Genomic DNA, 21,473 nt, shown 5'->3' with positions numbered 1-21,473 from the left:
TCCAATTCATCCCGCCTTGGAGATCTGGCAACCCTCCCTGGTTGGATGTCTAAGGCAGTGAATGAAAAAAATTCACATTTCTAGTCAATTTATCGACGATCGGCACCATTTTTAATCAAATGGATTACACTTTATTGGGAAATTAAATAAAACAACGTGGCGTTGCAGTCGATGGAGACCGTAACAACACTTCATGATGTTAACTCTACCCATATAAAAAAAAAATGCAGATAAAAGAACAAGTCAAGCTCGATTGCATACATCTAATAAGTGGAAAACAACTATTAACAATAGGAAAAGAGAGCAAAGTGAAGAAGGTGGAGGCTGGAGAAAAAGGGGGCGGGGCAGGGGGTTCCTTACAATTAGTTCAAACTATGAACAAAAAGATTTTAGTCCAATTCAAAAGAAATGTGTCATCCTTTACACAACTTGCGGCGGTGTACGGCGTCGACACCACCGCATGATATAAAATAAGAATACAAAATAAAAAGCTCCAATCTGAGGCCCATCGACGGGATCTGGTCCGGGAATTTTGCTACTCTTCCAAGATGGCTGCCCACTCAACAGAACTGGGACACACACGGAACAAAAACAAAAAGTTAAATATCAACCAGATGCCATTTTGTGTTCATAGTACTACAGTGGTACCTTGACATACGAGTGGCCCGGACATAGGAGCAGTTTGAGATATGAGTTAATTTTTGGGGAAATATCTTGAGATAAGAGACAAAATTTGATATAAGAGCATATTGATGCTGCTCATAAGAAGATCATGGCCAGTGTCTTTCCTGTCGTGTAATGTCTCCACGAGCACTGGGCGGGGCCTTTTTTTGTTAGTCAGTGCAGAGGGGCGGAGCTTGTTCGGTAATACAAGAAGAGTACATGCTACTTCTATTGTGACGACATTTGTGTCTATCATTTTCTGTAATCCAAGTTAATTTAAATTTGTTTATGTTATGTGCATGTTGCCGTCTAATTTCAGTATTATTAAACACATTTTAGTACTATTAAACCACTAGTTATTTGGATTGGATAACTTTATTCATTTTAGACAGAAATAGACAGTTAATTAACTTTGTTAATAGATGGCGAATTAGAACAGATAAAAATGTTTTTCCAATCCAGTATCCTGTTTTGGGTGTTTTTTTCAGAGGTTTGCAACAAATTAATTAGATTTTAGTCCATTTCCATGGGAAACGTTCATTTGAGTTACGAGTAAATCGACATACAATTAAGCTCGTATCTTGAGGTACCACTGCATTATATGACTGACAAATTTAGGTCAAGTCAGGCAAGTATTGATACCTTTAAAAAAGAAAATAAAATCACTGAATAAATAAAGTAACAAACCTTCCATCTATTTCCGCACTCATTGCAGAAGACAAACGTGGTCATGGGTTCATCAGCACTGCGAGTTTGGACCTGCAAACGAAATGGCAAAGTTCAATTGCGATCAAACTAGGACACTTTCCAAAAGGAATAAATATATGTACCTGTGTGTAGGTGCAGGCTTTGCCCTTGCACTTGCCACAAGTGAACAAATCTGTCTGTGTGCCCCCCGTAGTGGCCATCTGGTGGTCTCTGACGGCCTCTTTGGTCAAGTTCTTCCTCATTTCCTTTAGTTCGTCACTGGCCATTTCCTTCAGGGAAAGAACCACAATAAACATCTTTATCTAATTGTCAGTGTTTAGCAAAATAACAACCAAACCATCCATCGAGTACATTGTGTTCCTACATAGAGCAATTTAACTGCTATTCAGTACGCTTCTCTGCACAGCAGCAATCATATGGCGCGCAGTAAATAAAATCCAAACATTTTTATTTTATTTTTTGGACCCTTTCCCCATGATGGCACCATTTTGTGCGGCAGCCAATGGCAGTAGCTCTATCCACTCTTATGTTTTTTGTGTTTTACTTTTTCTACCATACTCTCTAATTTTGATGCCACAAAGCCTAGCAAAGTCGAGAGAAGACGTGGCATCTGTTAAGCTGACATTTAACGCTAGACCGCTGTTATATGCCAAAGGTTTCAACTAACCACCAACTGAAAATGAACCAAATAACGTGAAAAAAATACCACACAACCCCCAATAGTAGTCCCAGAACACACAAAAACAAAAATCCTACTACAAACAGCAAAATCTGCAAGTAATTGCCATTAAAAGGTCGTTAAAATCCACAAGAGGGCAGCAAAGTACTCTTTTCTCCTAAACAAAACTAATTTTAACAGGAGCAAAGTGCAGTAATACAGTAATAGTGCCCCAACATTCCGGAAATTTGAGATACGAGTAAAATTCCGAGCAAATATTTGCCTTGAGATAAGAGCATACTAGACAGCCAGGTGGCCGAGACGCGACTGGCTGCTTATAACATTTATCCGTGTTTTTTTGCGTCAGTCAATGCAGAATTAATGGAAAATCAATGGCAATCCGGCGCAATGAAGGGTAGTGCGAAGACAAGGCGTATGTACATATGATGTAATAATGTCTCATTTTAATATTACAGATCATAACCACTAGTTATTTGTTACTCAGTTAGTAGATAGTGAATTAGAACCGAAAAAATGTTTTTCCATTTTTTATGTTTTTCAGAGGGCGGGAACGAATGAATTTGTATTTAGTTCATTTCTATGGGAAAAGTTGATTTAACATATGAGCTCAGTCCCGCAACGCATTAAGCTCATATCTCAAAATATTAGTGTTATACTTGTCCCCTGATGTGCAGCAACAGGTTTAATCAAAATATAGTTTTTTATACTGATTATGCCAATGGCAAATTGTGACACGACTCCATTTTTGTAGTTAAGACTGGCGTTATAACGCACCTCAGCGGTCATCTTGGCCATTCGCTCAGGAGTGACGCTCCCACACAGAACCGTCCTCCTCAAATTGGGATTTTTCATGTCCTTCAGGTTGGAGATACGGCTGCGTACGCGGTTCTTGTACTTCATGTCTGTGTTCTTGAACTCTTGGAATATGCGTGAGGGCGGGCGGTCAAGGAAACGTGGCAGTTGTCGTATTGTTTCGTAGAATAACAACACGCAGGCTTTTCGCCGGGAAGGATATATTCCTCAATCTGAGCTCCGAGTTCGTCGCAGTCGGCACCGATGGCGATGTTGTCGTCTGAAAAATTTAAAAACATGCTTTGCTTTGATAGACACAATTGTAGTTAGAGCTGGGCGATAAAACGATAACAATAATTAATTGTGAAAGTTTTTGTCAATGAAAATATAAAAAGTGATCATTTTAAACTGTAATTACACCACCTGACCACCAGAGAACATCGTGCAGCTCTATGTCTAATATATTAGAATTATTGCCAAGGAGATAATTTTTCCAGTTAGCATAACTTTTTCCAACTGCATTTTATCTTAAAACCAATAACTGCTGTTTTGTCCATGCTAATAAATGACATTACTGTAAAATAATAGCCCCAAACTAGAGCAATTTAGCCATACATTGCTCTAATATGAATACCTCCAGCCTGGAGAGCGTTGGACAGCATCTCTCTGCATTTGATCCGTATAGAATCGGAAGTGCCTGGAGCGCGAGGAAAAGTGTTGATGAGCGAGTTGGCGGAGACGTCGGCGTGCTCGCTCTTGCCGCTGGAGTTGCTGCTGGAGCTGCTGATGGGAAGCAATGCAACATCAACCTCTACATTCACATATCACAAAATAAATGGCGAAAAACCCTTTACGTTACCTTTCTTCTTTGGCTTCCGGACTTCCCTGCGAGGGAGATGCGGGAGCTGTTTCTTTCCTTTTGTCTTCTGATGGTTTGTCCCCGCTAGCAGGCTCGTCTACAAAAAAAATAAGGTAGAAATCTGACCTCATGCAGTAAAATATGTTTGTTAACGGCTTTACGGCAAATCAATATGAACTGGGAGGACGTAAAAGCGAATTGAGACTGTTTTTGCTGGTTTCTGCGTCATGGTTTTGCTCATAACAGACATTTTGGATAGGCCACCCTCAAAGCAGGATAGTGATGTACTTACCCAAAAGCTTTTTCCACGATTTGATTAAAGACTTGGCTAACGAAGTCACCTCTTCGTCTGTGCTCTGCTTTCTGATGGCATTGACGGACATTCCAATTCTGGTAGACTGTAATGTAGAAATATTTGAAAATATTAGATTCCTTGTTGATTTTATGCTATATTTGAAGCCTACCTGGAGAAGCTCCAGGGTCATGGGGACGCTACGTAGCTCCTTTAGCAAGTCCAAAGCACCGGACTGTAAAGCGAAAAATGTTGCGTTAACCACATAGTCTTTGAAAAATTACAATTACACATTTTAACCTTAGCATATTCCCCCTTTTTGTCCACACTGAAACTCCGTCGAAGCGTGCGTTACGGTTTAAGCACCGTTGTTGTGGCTAATTGCTAGCTAACCCTAAGCTAGCATTCAAACATAACAACAGTTGCGTTTGAAGCCTTTAAATAAAAAGTAGTCGCTAAACGGTCTACAAAACGTTACAGCTGTAACTATAAAAAGGCGATATTGAGGATAACTAAGCTGAAAATTAGACATTTTCAACGCTTACCGCATAAAACGGCGAACGTTTAGCACGGCATTCATTCACATTAGCGCTCACCCCGTTTTTCTTCTGCGCCATTTTGTCCATTTTCTTGGCGATTCGAATGATCTCCTCTTCTTCTCGCTTACCCATGGCGGCTGGGAAGCCAAGACCGAGGCGTGGGGATAAAAGACAAAGAAAGGAAAATGAAAGAAAATGTTTCCCCCCCTCCCAAAAGATTCCGCGCCACTCCGACGAAAGCGAGCTAGGCGCTTGAGCGGCGAGGCGGCGGATCCTGCAGGGACCCTCCGCTGTGTAGCAGGCCTGAATAATCGAACCATGATGGGCGGAGACAAAACCAATCGAGACGGATACACAGATTGACCGACTCTTAAACTATTGTTTATGCTTTCTCACATAAATTATGAATTATAATATTATTATTTTCGTCTTTTGTTAATATATTTTTGCACTTTTAAATTAATTTAATGAATTTAATTGAATTGAATTACTTTCATTATGTATACAAGTATTATGAGATTTAAAGTTAACACGAAAAGTGCAAAAATAACAACAGAAAGACAAATAAATGATCAATAAATAAGAAATGAATAAATATAATATTAAAATTGTAATTTCCCGAATGCGGGATGAATAAAGATGCTGATGCTCATACACAAAATCTTACAGCTAATCCCTATTAGGGACAAGAAGTCTCCAATCTGATTATGTTAGCTTCAATGCTAACAACCCAAGCTAATTCTCCTATCTCCTAGAAGCAAGTGGAAAAACATTGTTTCACCCAACCTCCAAAAAAATAATAATAATAATAACCATCTCATCCTTCTAGACATTTCAGGTGGCCAATGCAACAGAGATAACTTTCTATATTGATTTTCTTTTACATAACTAAATATATATGACACCGCCCCTTACCATACAGAAAATTTGACATTTTAGGCAATAAATTATAACTTTATTTGTATGCAATGCCTTACATTGACTTGACAAGCAAAGATTAGGCAAATTGGCTGCAGTACTGCCAGTCCTAAAATAGCTTCAACAGACACACACACACGGCTGATAGGCTTTAACTCAGACAAGAAGCCATACACATCCGTTTAAATCGTCTGCAATGTAAGAAATAAGGTAAGATCGATTGATTTCTAAGGCACCGACAATGTATTTCTACCCTAAGTGCATATATGCAGGTTTCCAGGTGTACCTGAATGCCTCCTTTTATAGAAATATATATATTTGACCAGTTTTTGTTCCGGCTTGTTGTGTAGGTCAAGATAGCAGATGTGGTTAGCATTTCAATGTAAGCGATGTAATTCTTTGGATTAGATATGAGGGAATAGTTGACCCGAACTGGACGTTTGGTCGCCGGTCTTTTGGTCGCTGGTCAAATGGTGACAGAGAGTTTACTGTTGAAACCACCTCTGAAAATTATATTCATGAGAGAGAGTTTAATATCTAAGAGAGACAGTTTAATATCTAAGTACTGTTTAATATCTAAGGACTGTTTAAAATCTAAGTACTGTTTAATATCTAAGTACTGTTTAATATCTAAGTACTGTTTAATATCTAAGTACTGTTTAATATCTAAGTACTGTTTAATTTCTAAGTACTGTTTGATATCTAAGTACTGTTGAAAACAGCTCTCAAAGTTATATTCATGAGAGAGAGTTTAATATCTAAATATCTACTGTTTTCAACAGTACTTAGACCAAAAGACCGGCGACCAAACGTCCGAGCACCGAGTTAACCCTGCTGTGTCTTCTATCCATTCAGAATGAGCCACACACCCAATCAGGATAAGCCTACCCGGGCCATTTCCCCAATAATTGGGCCTATAGCACCCTCCCAATGGATACAGCCGGCGTCCGATCCCTCAGTGCCTAAACGCCTATGTTTCTACAAAAGTGGCGACTACACATTTGTCGGCCACCGTCTAGTCGTCAGCCCACGCACCTTCAAGACATTTGACGCACTCCTAGACGCCCTTTCTAAAAAAGTGCCTTTACCATTTGGGGTGCGGACCATCACCACACCCCGTGGGGTCCACGTGGTGAAGGGATTGGACGATTTACAAGATGGAGGCTCCTATCTATGCTCCGACCGGAGGCGTGTCAAACCCCTCAACTTGGAGGAGGTGAACCGGCGGCAGGTGCCGTGGAATACCGCCCGAGCCTTAAACGCCGGTCGGCGGGGGAGGAGGCGGGGACTCCGGTTGGGGTCTTCGGTTGGGGGTGGCGACAGTGGCGGCAAGGCGGCAAAGGTTGAGGAACGGGTTGCGGTTAGGACGCCGAGGAGACTGGTGGTGGTCAAGAACAAGGATCCCGCTGTGAGACGCACCATTGTTTTGCAGAAAAGGACGGCGCCCACCTATGACGCTTTGTTGGACTACCTCTCGCAGATTCTGCAGTTTCCAGTACTCAAACTGTACTCCATCGATGGAAGAAGAGTGAGTACTTTATTAGTTTTCTGGGCAATTGCGCACTACTCTCGTCTTCTCTGCGCAGCAGCAAATAAATGGCGTGCAGTAAATAAAATCCAAACTTTTTTTATTCATTTTTTTATGTAGTTTTTTTTTTTACCTTTTTCCTCATGATTGCGCCATTTACGTGGTAGCCAGTGGCAGTAGCTATGCAAAATATATTTTTTTTTAATTGGATTTTATTCATAGATTTTTATAGAATTAATTTTTTATGGCATTTTAGCTCCATTTTTTTCTCTATTTGAGATAAATGGCCATGTTGGCCGCATTATGGCAGTTTTTGTGCATGTTAAGTCTAATTTGTGCGCATATAAGCCGTACTTTTGATTCAGTCATCATTGTTTTTGGTTAGAAATACGGCTTATATGCGAGAAAATATGGGAATTTGATCTCTCCAACCAGTCAACAGTTCCTACAAGACAGTATTAGTTTTGAGTTTCCATAATGGAGGCAGTCAGTGGTGTAAAAAAAACATTTTTTTCGCAGATTGGAGGGCTCGCTGCTTTGATCTTGTGCTCTGGATTCCTGGTGGCAGCCGGCAATGAGCCATTCAGGCTTAACAACGACAACTTCCACAGGACCAGCCAAACTGTCCAAGCGCCGTTAATGGAATTGGGGAAACCATCCATGCTGCAGATTCAACAACGTAAGTATTGAGTCAATCAAGTTGGTCATCCAGAAAAATGGGAGCTTCCAACAATGGAAACAAAAGTCGAAAAACCAATATATACCATATATATACATATATATATAATTGTGTTTGTCTAATAACTAATAATAAGGGTTTAAAATATTGACCAAGAGGTTCAGGTGCTTTGTCTAAATGTCCAAATTTTTAAAGGGAACTACACAGTCACCTCTAGAGCCAGCCAATATTGATATGTTGGAATTTTTTTGTCCAAAATCTTGCAGCATTGGACAATTTTGTAAACTAAGTTTGTATTAAGTTTTTGTACACATGCTAACTTCCAAAAATAGACCAATAAAATATTTTTATGCACCTGGAATTACATGCAACAATTTTAAAGACCCAACTATATACATACGAGCCATTACCTTTACAGCTGAGCCAATAGCAATCACTAGAATTCAAATATCTCATCAATGACAATACTTTACCACTTCTGGAATAATTCTATTCCCATTTCTCTTCCCCCAAAGGCAACCCCAAATCCCTCTCCAGGAACTTTTCCCTATCCTCCGAGCAGTACATGATCAACCAGATAAACAACTCCCGTAGAGGAACCGCCAACGATCCCCCTAATTCTCTCCAACTCAACCCAACTTGCTTGGACACCCGCAAAACCTTGCCAGCAACCAGCCAACACGACCCTTCCATCTTACCCCAGGACGACGACATCGAGAAATCCTTCAGTCTTAACCAAGACGGCAGCGTAACCGTAGAAATGAAAGTGCGTCTTACAGTCAAAGAACAAGAAATGCTCCAGTGGACTACCACAGTTAGCCGTTCTAGCCTTAGAACCAGGTCTATTTGTGCCTCAGGTCTTGGGTCAGGTAAGATGTCACCTGACTCCAACATCTACCTTGCCAATGGACCTTCAGCAACATTTAAAGAGGAAGCAAATCAACCTCGTTCCATTAGAAAAACCATTGGCGTTAACAATAGTAAGGACGCCAAATCCCAAATCAGACGAGTACCTACTCCAGGTCCTCGTCATGTGAAGAAGGCGGAGTCTATGGAGAGTTTAAGGATCCTTACCGAGTCTGGAGCCCAAGAGGGGACTGTGGGACACTATTATTTGGAGAGGACGCCTCAAGGAGAGACTATGGAGGGCTACTGTAGGGTCAGACATAGCAACAGTAGTCAACAAATCCCAAAACCTAGTAAAACCCTTCCAGTTGGCTATAATACCTCCCTCTTAGAGTCATCAGGAGTCGCAGAAGTTCTCAAGATAGAGAACGATGGCTTCCAGATTCGAGAGACGGTCATGCGTATTTACGAGAGTCGCGGAAACTACGATAATTACGAAGCTAATGACGATGTAGGTGGTTCTTCTTTGTCTAGTTCTACTCCAGGTAGTAATGATATTGACTTCAGTTGGCAGCAACCCACCGCCGACTCCATTCAAGGACAGAAAGAGGAGGTGTTGTCATTGTCTTCCGAGACAGTTCCCCGAACAACGTACCGGTTAGCAAATGGTACGTCTTTAGCATCTACGAATACAGTTGAAATGGAAAAAAACTTCACTCAACTCCAGACTGGAACTCAAAAAACATTCTATTCCAGAATAATGGACCAAGAACAGAAACAGTCAACAATGGGAAAACATAATAACAACAATCACAATGGGAAAAAGACACTGGGTTCAAGCAAAAGTCTTAAAAACACTCCAAACCCAAAGTCAGTTGAAAAAACGCACAAAACCACCACCAAGGAACCACAAACATTACTTCAAATCTCCACCAGGGAAAGAAATCTAAACAAACTCATTTCTACATACAACGGCCACAATGTAAACACTTCATTTGTCAGACCTTCCATGAAAAAGAACGTATCAGATCTTTTGAGGCTAAAAAAAACATCAAAAAATAAAACAGGCAGCAAATCCACTACATTAAAGGACACTAAACTGACGTCCTCAGAATTGGCTCAACAATACATTTCCAAGCTATCCTTCAACCGATCCCCTATTGAGATCCATCAATATGTTGAGAACTGGTTAAAGGGGATCATCCCAGACCCGGTGGTTTACATGGTAACCACCGATACTCCACAACCACCAGCAAAAGTTTTATTCCAAATCGGTTGTGATTCTGAAACGGAGGAAAATAACGAAACAACAACCAATCCAGAAGGTTCTTGCCAAACTCCTTCCGATCCTCTAAGAAGCTCATCTTCATGTCCTTCAGTACCCATCCAGTTCCAGGAAACTAAACCTACAGATGATCCAAATCCAGACCTTAAACCGACCCACCAACAGAACTACATATCGTCAAACATCTCCATTTTGTTAAAGAACGAATCAACTTCATCTCCCGTTGACATTTTAAACCTCAAAGAAAGGATGAAACCACTTTTGCGGGAAATTTGTACCTCCATTCAGTCCTTGCCAATCACTTTAGACCAATCGAGTAGTTGTCTTGATTTCCCATCACAGGTAGCGTTAGTTTTCGGTTCCTCATGTACAGCCTTCGTTTCGTTCTTAGCGGCCATGGTTTTAAGAGATTGCGTCCTGGACAAAAGTGCCGGTTCAGATTCCGATTCCGAAGCAATGATCTTCTTGAGGTTCCTCCAGAATATTTCAGCAATTCAAGACTTGGATGAACAACGGGGAAGTCTGATTGATTTACGTAGTGGAGCATCACAACAGCTCATGGAACACTGGATGGATTTCCAAACTTTCAAGGGATTGTTAGCAACAGAATCACTCATGGTTAATTTTCAAGATGGACAAGATATAGCTGGATTCCATGGATGTATCGCTAATAGCTTAATGAAGGATCTGAATATACCTGGAGAACTTCGAATGGAGATTTCTTCCGGATTTGTTCAGTTTCTTAGAGAAGAACGTCATAGATACTCCTCAGAATCAGCAAATCAGGAACTGGTGGTTCAGGAAATGGAATTGAAACAAAGCTGTGATCGTGTTTCCATTCCTGAAGAACCAGATGGGGATAAGGATTGTGGTTCTCTGGACTCTGAGGAGGGGATAGGAAAAGAGGAGGAGTCAGAAGAGGTGATGGATGAAGGGATGAGACGATGTGAAGTTGGTGAGGAGGATAGTGAGGAGGAATTGGTGGAAAAGGTAGAGGAATCTGGTTTGGTAAGGTCTGAGGGGAAGGTGAATGGGCAAAAAGACAGGTTGAAGGTTGAAGAGCCAGGACATGAAGTTATGGATGACGGAACTGAAGAAGTGAGGTGGGTTAGTGCAGAGAATTGTGTGGTAGATGAAGTAGAGGGCGCTGAAGAAGAGAATATTGTTGCGTTTGAGGTGGACAGTGTGGAGGACAATGCTGGAGAAGGTTGTGAGTGTGATGAATTCCAAGGTGGAAGGGATGAGAAACACTCCATTGATGAAGATAGGGAAGAAGTAATGGAGGCTTTGGTTGAAGACAACATGGAGAGCGATGTAGATCTTACTGAAGCTACCATAGATAAGGGACGAGTAAGTGGAGTAGTAGTGATTGAAGATAACCTGAGATGTTCCTTAGAAGAACATTCAGGAGGAGAGAGTGTAGAAAATGTCACGGATAAGAAGGAAGGAGGCAAAAACGGAGATGAAGGAAGGGTAAAGGAGGACCTGGATGAAGTAATTGAGGTCTCAAGTGAGGATAATCCTGAGGAGGAGCATCCTGATGAAGCTTCTGGAGATGTAGAACAAGAAGATCCAACAGATGAAATGAATGAAGCCAGATCTGAGACAAATGTTGAAGCTCCTGAGACTTTTTGTACCGGTCCAGAAAGGGAGTCTAGTGAGGAACATCAGTCCAACCAAAAACACAGTTCTGAAAGCCCCAAAGAGAATTTTTCCGATGAGCGTTTTGAGGAGGACTTAGTTGACCAAAACCAGGCAGGAATTCATCGTGGCGACCTCAACCACCCGGTGGAAATATCGCAAGAACTTCTCGACTTTGTGAATTCCGCATTGAGGTCTTCCTCGCTGAAATGTACGTATGACGGTCAGGGGAACCTTAGGATAGAATCCGAGTGTGTTCAAACGAAGAAAAACCTCGACCATGATAACCCATGTGCTGACAAACGCCTCCAGAGCCCAATCACATCGGATTTATCAGATTACAGACCAGAAAGTTTGGAGAGTACTAGCCACCCAAGCCAGGTATCTACGGACCTATCTTCAGAGAGCAGCGTAGAGGTCTCCAAGAACCCACCTGGAGACTTGACCAGTCTGGATTCGAATGTTTCTCAGGTTTCCAAAAGTTCCTCTGCGAGGGAAAGTATCTCATCTTGTGATTCGTCTACAAGAGCCTTGAGGGAAGTCCTGAGCAACTGTAGAAGACAAGCCCCGCCTCCTGAGGAAGAGCAGAACTCCCAGATGAGTGATGGTGTCCTGATTGATCAAGGTCGGTGGTTACTTAAAGAAAACCACCTGATAAGGAATTCTCCTCCAATCTCGGACGGGATGTACAGGGATTCGGACAGTTCCAGTTCGGGGGACTCTAGTGAAGAGTCCTTGGTGGTCCAGGACAACCCCCTTGCCGCCATTTCCTCATCTGAACTAGAAGATCTAGCTAAACCACCTCAACCACCAAAATGCAGTTACTTCACCATGCCACATGGAAGTGATTCTGACCCGTTCCCTGATGACGCTAGCACTAAAAACGTTAGCAAAGACGGCTATTATGCTAAAGGAAAGGGTGCTAGGGTCTCGCCGGCCAATGCCAATGCGTGGGATGACAAAAATGATAGTTTTTCTTCGTTTACGTCTGTGGAATTTAAGATAGCTGGTGGAAAGGTGCACCCTGAGGGGGGAGGGAGTTCAGTAGGTGCTCCTGAAGTCCGGGTTCAGTCCCAAAACTCTTCGGATGTAGTCCGTGTCAGGTGTGGAGAGTACTGTCAGATTCTATGAATGTTTGTACTGGAGGAAGTATCCAAATTCCGGGTATGGTAGCCAAAGTTCTGGGTACGGTACCCAAATTCCTGGGTACGGTACCCAAATTCCGGGTACGGTACCCAAGTTCTGGGTACAGTACCAAAATTCACATTTTTATATTCTTCCATCTGCCAAAAATGGAGGTTTAACGGTGTATGAAATATTTTCTACTGCCTTTTATCACTAATGAACAATTTATAGAACCCTGCTTTTCAGGTTATTTGGATTCAATTATATTTGTATGTGTATATTCCATCATTTGAAGAGAATGCATGTTTTTTTCCATATTGGAAATAAAAGGATTTAAGTATTTTATGTGCCTTCAGCTTTTTTGGTCCTGCTTTCCCTCTAGTGGACATATGGGTTACTGCAGTTCAAAAAGGCCTTTAGCACATTTTCCTCACACTACTTAACATCTATTTTCCCCAACATTTACCTATTTTTAATATCATGACCACATTTATTTTCTTCAATCTAAAATGGCAGCTTTGTTAGATGTTTTTTCTTCATTTTTTTAGTTCTTAAAGTTTTTAAAGTCTCTAAAATCTCCCAAATGATTATTTTTTCTCTCTTTTAAGGTGATTAAGGAATCCACCTAAAACCATGATGATTCAGAGTAATAAAACACCCCCTAAAAATACAGCAGTAGTCACTGGCTCCGCCCCCAAAAACACAAATCGCTTAAAAAAGTGCCTTTTTCCATATATCTATTTTAGCATGCCATTAAAAAAAAAAAAACACAATATACCTTGTTTGCAATTGTATTATTTGCAATTTTTTGGGGTCAATGAAATAGTCAACTACTAAAAAATATGACTTTATGAATAGATAAAAAAGTGCATGGTTAGATGTATAAAACATGGTCATCATTGTCCTTTAAGCATCAATAAAAAAACCTAATGAGACTGTGAACCACTTGTGACGTTCTTTAGTTGTCAAACGCTATAAATAAATGGAGTAGTCATCGAAGCCATTGACGGTTTCCAAAGAAAGTGTCCCTAATGGACTCCACCCTCTCCCTCATTAACACCCGCGTTTTCCCCGTAGTCTCGTGTCAAAATGTGTTAAACAACTTAGTAATTAGTATCACACAAGAGCTGTGAATGCCTTCTAAAAATGCAAAGGAGCAAGCAATAGAAAGAAATAGCATGTAGCATGTTCCTTGTTAGCACTGACTCACGAAAACTGTATAAACTATGCTAGTGGTGTCAAAAGTAAGGCCCGTGGGCTGGAAGTGGCCCACTATGGAGTCCTGATCTGGCCCGCGTCGTTGAAAATTGACTTTTCTATCTTTTCTATCTTTTTCTTTCTTTCCCCAAGATGGCGCTGTCACACGTAAGCCAATGGCAGTAGCTCTGTCCACTCTTATTTGTTTTTGGTGCTCTATCTTTTTTTAAATGACATTTTAAAGTTTCTTAGTACATTCCCTTTGACTTGACTTTGTACTTTATACTTTTTACTTTAATGAGTGATGAGTATGTTAATACTTTAGTCCTTTTTTCAGTTTATGTTTCATATGTACTGTTAACGGATGCACTTTTTTATATGTATCATATCTTATGCTGACCCCGCCCATCCATTAAATTTTGAAAGTCAATGTCGCCCCCGAGCCAAAAAGTTCACCCACCCCCACACTAACCACTCCTTGGGTGGTCACCCACATTACCCATAGCAAAAACCGACCCTGCCTAACAGCTTACCCACACAAAATCCACACAAGCACTGAGAAAAAAAAACACCCAACTCCATCCACATCAGTCAGAAACCCATCATTTAATTGAGTCTCAGAACAGATATGCAAATATGCTCTCCACTTGACCACCATGTCTAAACCAACTTGTTTATTCATGTTAATTATAAATGTGACAGGTGAATAAAATGAAATGGCTTTCAGGGCCGGCTGGGGGTTCCCCTTGAGAGCAGGGGTTGTTGACGGGGCAACTTTCTCCACGAGTGACGCGAACGCCACGGAAAAGCACAGCGAGGGAGCCGGAGCCGCCGTCACCGCCGCCGACGACGACGCCGCCGCCGACTCCGCCACCACCGCCGACAACGAAGAAGAAGACGACGACATGACCCAGCTGGTCTCATTTGTGCCTCGCTTAAAAACACCTGCCGTCGTCGCCGCCATTAGACGCCAAATCCTAAGGCGGAGATTTCAACACACTTCTCGCCTAAAGAACTAAAAATATATACTTAATATAACTTAAACTAGTGTTTTTTTTTTTTAGCCAAACTGGGCGTCATTTGAATTTGGCGACCCCTCCCCGGCGATGGGCTCCGTGACTTCCGCCCTGACGAGGACCCGTCACGCGTTGGTCAAAGTCGGCTCGGAGCCGGATAGGAACGACCCGGAGAGTCTGAGCCACTCGGCCCTTGAGTCTTCCAGGAAGAGGAACCATAAACCTCCTGGGTTAGCTCGACAGACTTCCAGGCAGTTATTCACTGAGGTTTTGGGTCGGCAGGACCAGGATGGAGGCAAGAAGTCAACCGAAGTGCATGCAAACAAATCGGCTCGTGATTTGGAAGCTTGCCCACCACATGTTGCACTCCGAAGGTCGCCTCATCCTTCTCGACGCAGGGGTAGGCAAACTTTTGCTTCTTTTTATCTTCACTTGCACTTTGTTTTTATATAATAATAAAACGACAATGCATTATTAATAAACGTGATCATATTCACGTTAATCAATAATCTCCATCTTTAGTTCCCATGTGCAGGTTGAATATGAAATCAATAAGGCATAGTAACTATAGTTATAATATGAATTCGAAAGAAACAGTTTGTTTAACAAAGTGGGTTGTTGTCATTTAAAAATATTTCAGTCTTAACCGTCTTTTTAGGCATGTGTCAAACATATGGCCCGCGGGCCGGTTGTGGTCCCCTGGGGGGTCTAATCCGGTCCGACAGGGAATGTGCACAGCATTCAACTCAAATTTTAGTGCCATTGGTGGCGCTAGATGTCCAAAGTATTTTCACTGGAAGGAAGGTTTAATTGATATTTCCAGTCAGGTGATATCTCTTTTAGATATAATATTTAGATTTTTTTTTTAATAAATGGATTAAAAGAACTGGATTAAAATCCCCGAATATTCAGTTTTTTTTATTATAATATTATAATGTTGATTTTAGCTTTTTTAAATCTATTTTTAGAGTTTACAAAATGATTTTTGAACTAAAAACAGAAAAAAATGTTTAAAAAATGACAATTATTGATTTTAAAGGGGTAAAATCAGGACATATAATTCTTAATTTGAATTTGATCCGAAAACAGAAAGTCAGCATTCATTATTTACGTTCCCGGGCCACACAAAATGATTCAGCGGGCCAGATTTGTGCCCCCGGGCCGCCACTTTGACACAGCGTTATACTTGACATTTAAAAAGGCAGTTTAGACCATTTAAAAGGGTCGCTATTCTCTTTAAATGGCAACAGCGGGCCAAAAAGCACTTACATGTTCTTGTTGTTTTCACATAATGTGAAGGTCACACAGAGGTTTTCCCTCCAAATGAAAGCATCACAATTATCGAGTGCCAAAAGTGTTAACATGGAAACAAGAAAAGGACCCTCACAGGAGCTCAGCTCCATTTTTTTTTACTCCAATAGCCAAAAGACATCTTTTGACACGGTGTATATGTTTTGCTGTTATGCTATTTCCCCGCGGCTAGCGGCTCGCATGCTTGTATCTGCGGATGAGAGCAAACCTTCACTTCACAGGTTGTGTTTTGCATATTCTCCTTGAAAGTCGCTATTCAGCCTATGAATGCCGCCTTCCTTTTGAAGGCTAACCTCGATCCGTCATAGAAAAAAAAGAAGGAAAGGCCAGACTGGAATTTGCCACTGTTTTTAAACCTATCGTGGTCACGGAATGAGAAGACATCGCGATTTTGAAACATGGCGGATTTGCTAACAAAACTAAAATGTGAGTAAGAGTTGATTTTTTTGTTTGTGTCAAAATTAATTCAATATTTGTTCATGAATTTAATTCATTTAGTAACGTAACGTCAATAAGTTTAGCATTTGCACATTGTCAAAACATTCCATTTTTTGTTCAATATCGAAGTACTGTTTAATATCCAAGTACTGTTTAATATCCAAGTACTGTTTAATATCTAAGTACTGTTTAATATCTAAGTATTGTTGATTATGTAAGTATTGTTTAATATCTAAGTAGTCTTTAATATCTAAGTAGTGTTTAGATCTAAGTACTGTTTAAGATCTAAGTACTGTTTAAGATCTAAGTACTGTTTAAGATCTAAGTACTGTTTAATATCTGAGTACTGTTTAATATCTGAGTACTGTTTCATATCTGAGTACTGTTTCATATCTAAGTACTGTTTCATGTCTAAGTACTGTTTGATATCTAAGTACTGTTTGATATCTAAGTACTGTTTGATATCTAAGTACTGTTTGATATCCAAGTACTGTTTGATATCCAAGTACTGTTTGATATCCAAGTACTGTTTGATATCCAAGTACTGTTTGATATCCAAGTACTGTTTGATATCCAAGTACTTTTGAAAAAAGTAGATATTTAGATATTAAACTCTCATGAATAGAAGACAACAAATGTATTTTCGAACCGTAACCTGGAAAACACCCCCACAAGAAATTTGACATTTGTTTGGCCACATTTCCATCGGGATGTTACGTCTTGTGGAGTGGCTTGTCATATATTTCCCCCAAGGATGCTAACGTTACCTTTTTAAGGGTGCCTCTAATGAGTGTTTAGCAGGGGAAAAGGAAGGTGCTCGGTCTCTTGGTGTCTTAATTACATGACTTGTGTCACTGTGGTGACAGCATCGTGAGGACGGGGACGGGGACGGATTGGTGTCCTTCCACCATTTTGCGCCAGCCTCTCATGAACTTGTTTCTGCTGTTACCATTTCTCTCCTTTAAAGCCATTTGTCAATTTCTTTCTTCTTTTAGCCAAAGTGACAAAAAATAGTTACATTTTCCGAAACGAGGTCATGGGGGTGCCGGAGCCGATCCCAGCCACAAACGGGCACCAGGTGGGAAACACCCGGACAACCATTCACACTTAAACTCATATTTAGGGACAATTTAGCATAAAATAAATAAAATAAAATAAAAGCCAATCCTGCATGTTTTTGGGGATGTGGGAGTACCCAGTAAAAACCCACAGTAGCCCGGGGAGAAGTGTCACGCATTGAGGACCCACCAGGGATCGAACCCTCGACCCCTAGAAGTATGAGGTTGACGTTTTATTGTGGAGATGAGTGGCTTCTAACTTGTGGAAGTGCACTGTGTACTCAAAATGACAAAACACACTTATGTTGTATTTTCGTTGTGTGTACTACAACAAGTGAACCGCAGAATTACACTTGCCAATTAGTGTAGCGCATCCGATAGTTGTGTAATTTCACGCTTGAAGGGTGGACAGCCCCTCAAGTCTTCAACTATCAGTATGAAAGCAATTAGCAAGTCCAACTTCAAGCTAAAAACCAGGAGGGGGATGGATGCACTCTGGCTCTTATGTTAAGCTAAGCTTGCCAATATGTCTTGTAAAACAAAAAAGCAAATTGTTTACATATGCTGTATTTCTTTGTAGCCTTTTTTTTTAAAGCAGTTCAAGGTTAATTGACATCACGTAGTGCACTAAAGTGTGCTAAAAACAAAACAAAAGATAAGACTCTCTTAGTTGAGTATGTTATGCAACGTCCTCTACACTTTTTGCATGATGACAAATGCATTGAATGGGAATATGTACAGAAAATATCATGGAAATGTACTCCAAAAAACTTCAATTTAATGCAATAAAACAGATTGCTACTAGATTTTAACGATTCATACTATCGATTGATTATTAGCGCCGATATTTGGGAATTTAAGGTATTTGTTTTTTGAACACGCATATCTGGAAGTTGAAATAAATGGCATGAAAGTTATTTTCAATTAAAATAGTGCTCGGCTATGTTTTTGTTACTTAGTTTAACAACATAGTACTCGTACAGTCATACATTTCTTACGAAATTTATCGATTCCACAACTTTTTTCGTAAGTAGAGACGTACTTTATATGCAAATTCTCTAATTTGTTCCACAAATACAAAAAAACCCCTTTAAAATTGGTCAAAATGTCCCAATTTTGTAAGAAAGATGTGAGAAACACAACAATAGCTCTTTAGTTTCTTGGATTTTTTGTAGTTTTGATACAATATGCCTATTTAGTACTTTGGCGAAAACTGTATTAGTAATATTTGGCAACTAAAGTAAGTTAAAATGGCGAGACAACAATGAGAATGTATTTTTTTTTCATGTAAATTGCCTCCATAAAGTAGCTCTTCTGTTTGTTTTTTTGGAAATGTTGGTAGTTCTGATTGGCTGTTGGTGTTTTGGTTACCAAAGAAAGAGAATTGGAGGGTAACCCTCATGAAAAATAGCTTCTATGCACTGAGATAATTACCCGCTGCATTTCTTGATGAGTGTCTATTTGAGGGGACGTTTATCTCGAGTGGATGACGCACCCGGTCACCCCAGCGTCTATTCCAGGACTCCATTTTTAAAGAAAAAAAAAATCACATGGATTGATTTTTTTTGTTTTTGGGCTCAGATTACATTGTCGTATGCCATGCCCAAAAAAGTCAACTCCTTAATACGGAGTGACATTTAACAAATGTCACATGATATTTATGTTCTGGTATTAGTGTGCTAGTGGAAAGGCAAAGTGCAAAAAATCAGCGCTTGATGACACCTGATTGGATGGGAGGGGGTGCCAAATGTCACATGGCGTTAATAAGGTGGGTGGGCGGGCGGGCGGGCGTCTTATCCATTTGGTTACCTATATTGACTGCTACTTATTTATGATGTTGACTACTACTCACTTATTATGTTGATTGCTACTTACTTATGTTTATTGCTACTTATTTATGATGTTGACTACTACTTATTTTTTATGTTGACTGCTACTTATGTTTATTGCTACTTAGTTTTTTATGTTGACTACTACTTATTTATTATGTTGACTACTACTTATTTGTTATGTTGATTGCTACTTATTTTCTATGTTGACTGCTACTTATTTATTATGTTGACTGCTACTTATTTTTTATGTTGACTACTACTTTTTATGTTGACTGCCACTTACTTATTACGTCGATTGCTACTTATTTTTTTATGTTGACTGCTATTTATTTTTTATGTTGACTCTTACTTACTTACTTATTATGCTGACTTACTTATTTTTTATGTCTATTGCTATTTATTTTTTGTCTTGACTACTAATTTATTATGTTGACTACTACCTATTTATTCTGTTGACTGCTACTTATTTATTAAGTTGACTGCTACTTATTTTTTACATTGACTTCTACTTATGTAGACTACTTATTTATCTATTACTTATTTATTGATTATTATTTTATCAGCTTTTTGTCATTTGTGCACTTGTTACTTATTTATGTTGATGACTACTTACTATTTATTATTTATTACTGATTTCTTGATTATTTTTATCTGTTTGTTCTTGTCATTTATGTACTCTGTGGTAAAGCTTTAAATCTCATGACTATACTTTTATAATAACAATAGAAGCACTTAATTCAATTCTAATAGCCAAAAAGTAATAAAGAAAGCCTGGCCTAGCTCGGACGTGAATTCATTTGAATGGCTTTTGTCGACTAACAAATATGACACAACCAACCGAGCGGGAAAACCGTGGTGTGTTTGTGTGTGTGTGTTATGCCTCGGAACAAAGCTTTGTGTGTGTGTGTGTGTTTTCGTGTGTGCTGATAATGGACTTGGCTTTTCTGTGCCTGGTAAATCAGCTTCTAGAAAATGAAAAGCTAGCGTAGCATTGATTTAATGACTTGTGGGGACTCAATACGGACTCGTGCTCGCTCTTGCGCCATTTTCCCCATCTCTTGTTCCACTTGGAGTCGGCAGAGTTTATCACGCCAAGTCCAATAGCCTCCGATGCTGAAAAATCTTCCTAGTAGGCGGAGTCATGTGCTTTTGAAATATCTCTAGAGATGTCCTCCCATTCCACCTCCCACTATATACACCTACCTCACCTCTTAGTGGGAGAGAGAGAGAGAGAAATCCAGTCAAGAGCCACAAGTTGAAATGAGCTCGACGAGGTGTGAGGAAGCATCAAGAGGAAGAGAGAAGAAACGTTCAGGGAGGGGGGTGTGTCCAAAACGCTGGCGTGTAGTATCTCCCTTCTCCGGCCCCCCCGCCGCCGCCGCCGCCACCGCCAGGACAGTCACACAACTGAAGCTAAAGACTCCAGAAGCGAAAGAGACCATTAAAGTGGCAGCCATGGAGGCCAACTCCAAGAAGCATCGTTTCCGAAAGGGTCGCAGCGCAACTTTCAGCATCGACGGTTTCAACATCACCATCGGTAAGACTTGGCGTCTACGACAAATTTCAGCAAAGTTGGCACTCTGTGGAAAATGGATCTGCTTTTAAATCACTTGGGAATCATGGTTTTTGTCATGATAACCCAAGTTTAGGCCAACTTTGGGGGAGAAAGAGGAGAAAATGGCAAAATTAGACGATGCTAAGATGCTATTTTTCGGAAAAGGTGAAAAATAAATGTATCGTATTGACCCGACTGTAAGACGATGTTTTTTTTGTATTGAAACATGAAGTGTCTTAAATTCTGGGTCTAGATATTGTACCAATTCAGCACGCTAGATGGCGCCAGATATATTTAAAGCTTACTGTTGTTATTGCAATTTTGTTGTTTTATTACACTAGATTGATTTTGTTCATTTATATCTTAAAAACCAGAAAGTATTCATTTACAAAAGGGATTTGACTATAATTTACATATTTTCAGATATTAAGATGTGATACAGTTATTCTGCATGAATCAAAATAAGATGGCTTTCACTTTTGAATATTTGAGTTTGATTTATTTTATTTCTG

The 21,473-nt window shown here is 40.1% G+C and overlaps 3 protein-coding genes across 8 annotated transcripts in view; 2 read left to right on the top strand and 1 right to left on the bottom strand.

Moving 5' to 3' along the window:
* Positions 1-108: 108 nt before the first annotated feature.
* Positions 109-4,843, bottom strand: tcea1 (transcription elongation factor A (SII), 1). 2 transcript variants are annotated; one of them, XM_077724239.1, is made up of 10 exons: positions 4,590-4,843; positions 4,166-4,228; positions 3,994-4,099; positions 3,702-3,798; positions 3,477-3,625; positions 3,066-3,122; positions 2,825-2,979; positions 1,494-1,640; positions 1,351-1,422; positions 109-569 (listed from the first exon to the last, which is right to left on the bottom strand). In XM_077724239.1, the coding sequence occupies exons 1-10, from the start codon at positions 4,662-4,664 to the stop codon at positions 561-563; spliced, it is 930 nt and encodes a 309-aa protein (XP_077580365.1). In that variant the 5' UTR covers positions 4,665-4,843; the 3' UTR covers positions 109-560. The 2 variants fall into 2 exon arrangements, with proteins under 2 accessions (XP_077580365.1, XP_077580366.1); XM_077724240.1 differs by having other exon boundaries at positions 3,477-3,622.
* A 762-nt stretch (positions 4,844-5,605) lies between these two features.
* On the top strand, positions 5,606-12,777 carry LOC144202214 (uncharacterized). Its single transcript, XM_077725286.1, has 4 exons — positions 5,606-5,660; positions 6,306-6,978; positions 7,498-7,657; positions 8,173-12,777. Exons 2-4 carry the CDS (start codon positions 6,307-6,309, stop codon positions 12,558-12,560), a joined length of 5,220 nt encoding a protein of 1,739 aa, XP_077581412.1. The 5' UTR covers positions 5,606-5,660; position 6,306; the 3' UTR covers positions 12,561-12,777.
* A 1,808-nt stretch (positions 12,778-14,585) lies between these two features.
* pde1cb (phosphodiesterase 1C, calmodulin-dependent b) overlaps positions 14,586-21,473 on the top strand; it is a 49,040-nt gene continuing 42,152 nt past the window's right edge. For 2 of the 5 annotated variants that reach the window (XM_077724689.1, XM_077724688.1), the window contains exon 1: positions 14,586-15,167. In XM_077724689.1, coding sequence (XP_077580815.1) covers positions 14,858-15,167 — 310 coding nt within the window. In that variant the 5' untranslated portion in view covers positions 14,586-14,857. Of the gene's footprint in view, positions 15,168-16,279; positions 16,505-20,676; positions 20,944-21,473 lie in introns of those variants that run through there. The other 3 variants (XM_077724692.1, XM_077724690.1, XM_077724695.1) reach the window with 3 other exon arrangements.

This window comes from Stigmatopora nigra, chromosome 9 (assembly GCF_051989575.1).
Source record: "Stigmatopora nigra isolate UIUO_SnigA chromosome 9, RoL_Snig_1.1, whole genome shotgun sequence".
Lineage (NCBI taxonomy): Eukaryota > Metazoa > Chordata > Actinopteri > Syngnathiformes > Syngnathidae > Stigmatopora > Stigmatopora nigra.
Note: the sequence above shows the minus strand (reverse complement) of the source record. Positions and strands in the feature narration are given on the sequence as shown.

Bases quoted from the DNA above. Each gene is read 5' to 3' on its own strand.
- tcea1 (XM_077724239.1), bottom strand. From the start codon at position 4,664: ATGGGTAAGCGAGAAGAAGAGGAGATCATTCGAATCGCCAAGAAAATG. The intron at 4,229-4,589 runs GTGAGCGCTAAT...TTCGCTTTACAG, and splicing joins TGGCGCAGAAGAAAAACGGG to TCCGGTGCTTTGGACTTGCT. The intron at 3,626-3,701 runs GTAACGTAAAGG...GCTTCCCATCAG, and splicing joins CCGGAAGCCAAAGAAGAAAG to CAGCTCCAGCAGCAACTCCA.
- LOC144202214 (XM_077725286.1), top strand. From the start codon at position 6,307: ATGAGCCACACACCCAATCAGGATAAGCCTACCCGGGCCATTTCCCCA. The intron at 6,979-7,497 runs GTGAGTACTTTA...TTTTTTTCGCAG, and splicing joins ACTCCATCGATGGAAGAAGA to ATTGGAGGGCTCGCTGCTTT. The intron at 7,658-8,172 runs GTAAGTATTGAG...CTTCCCCCAAAG, and splicing joins CATGCTGCAGATTCAACAAC to GCAACCCCAAATCCCTCTCC.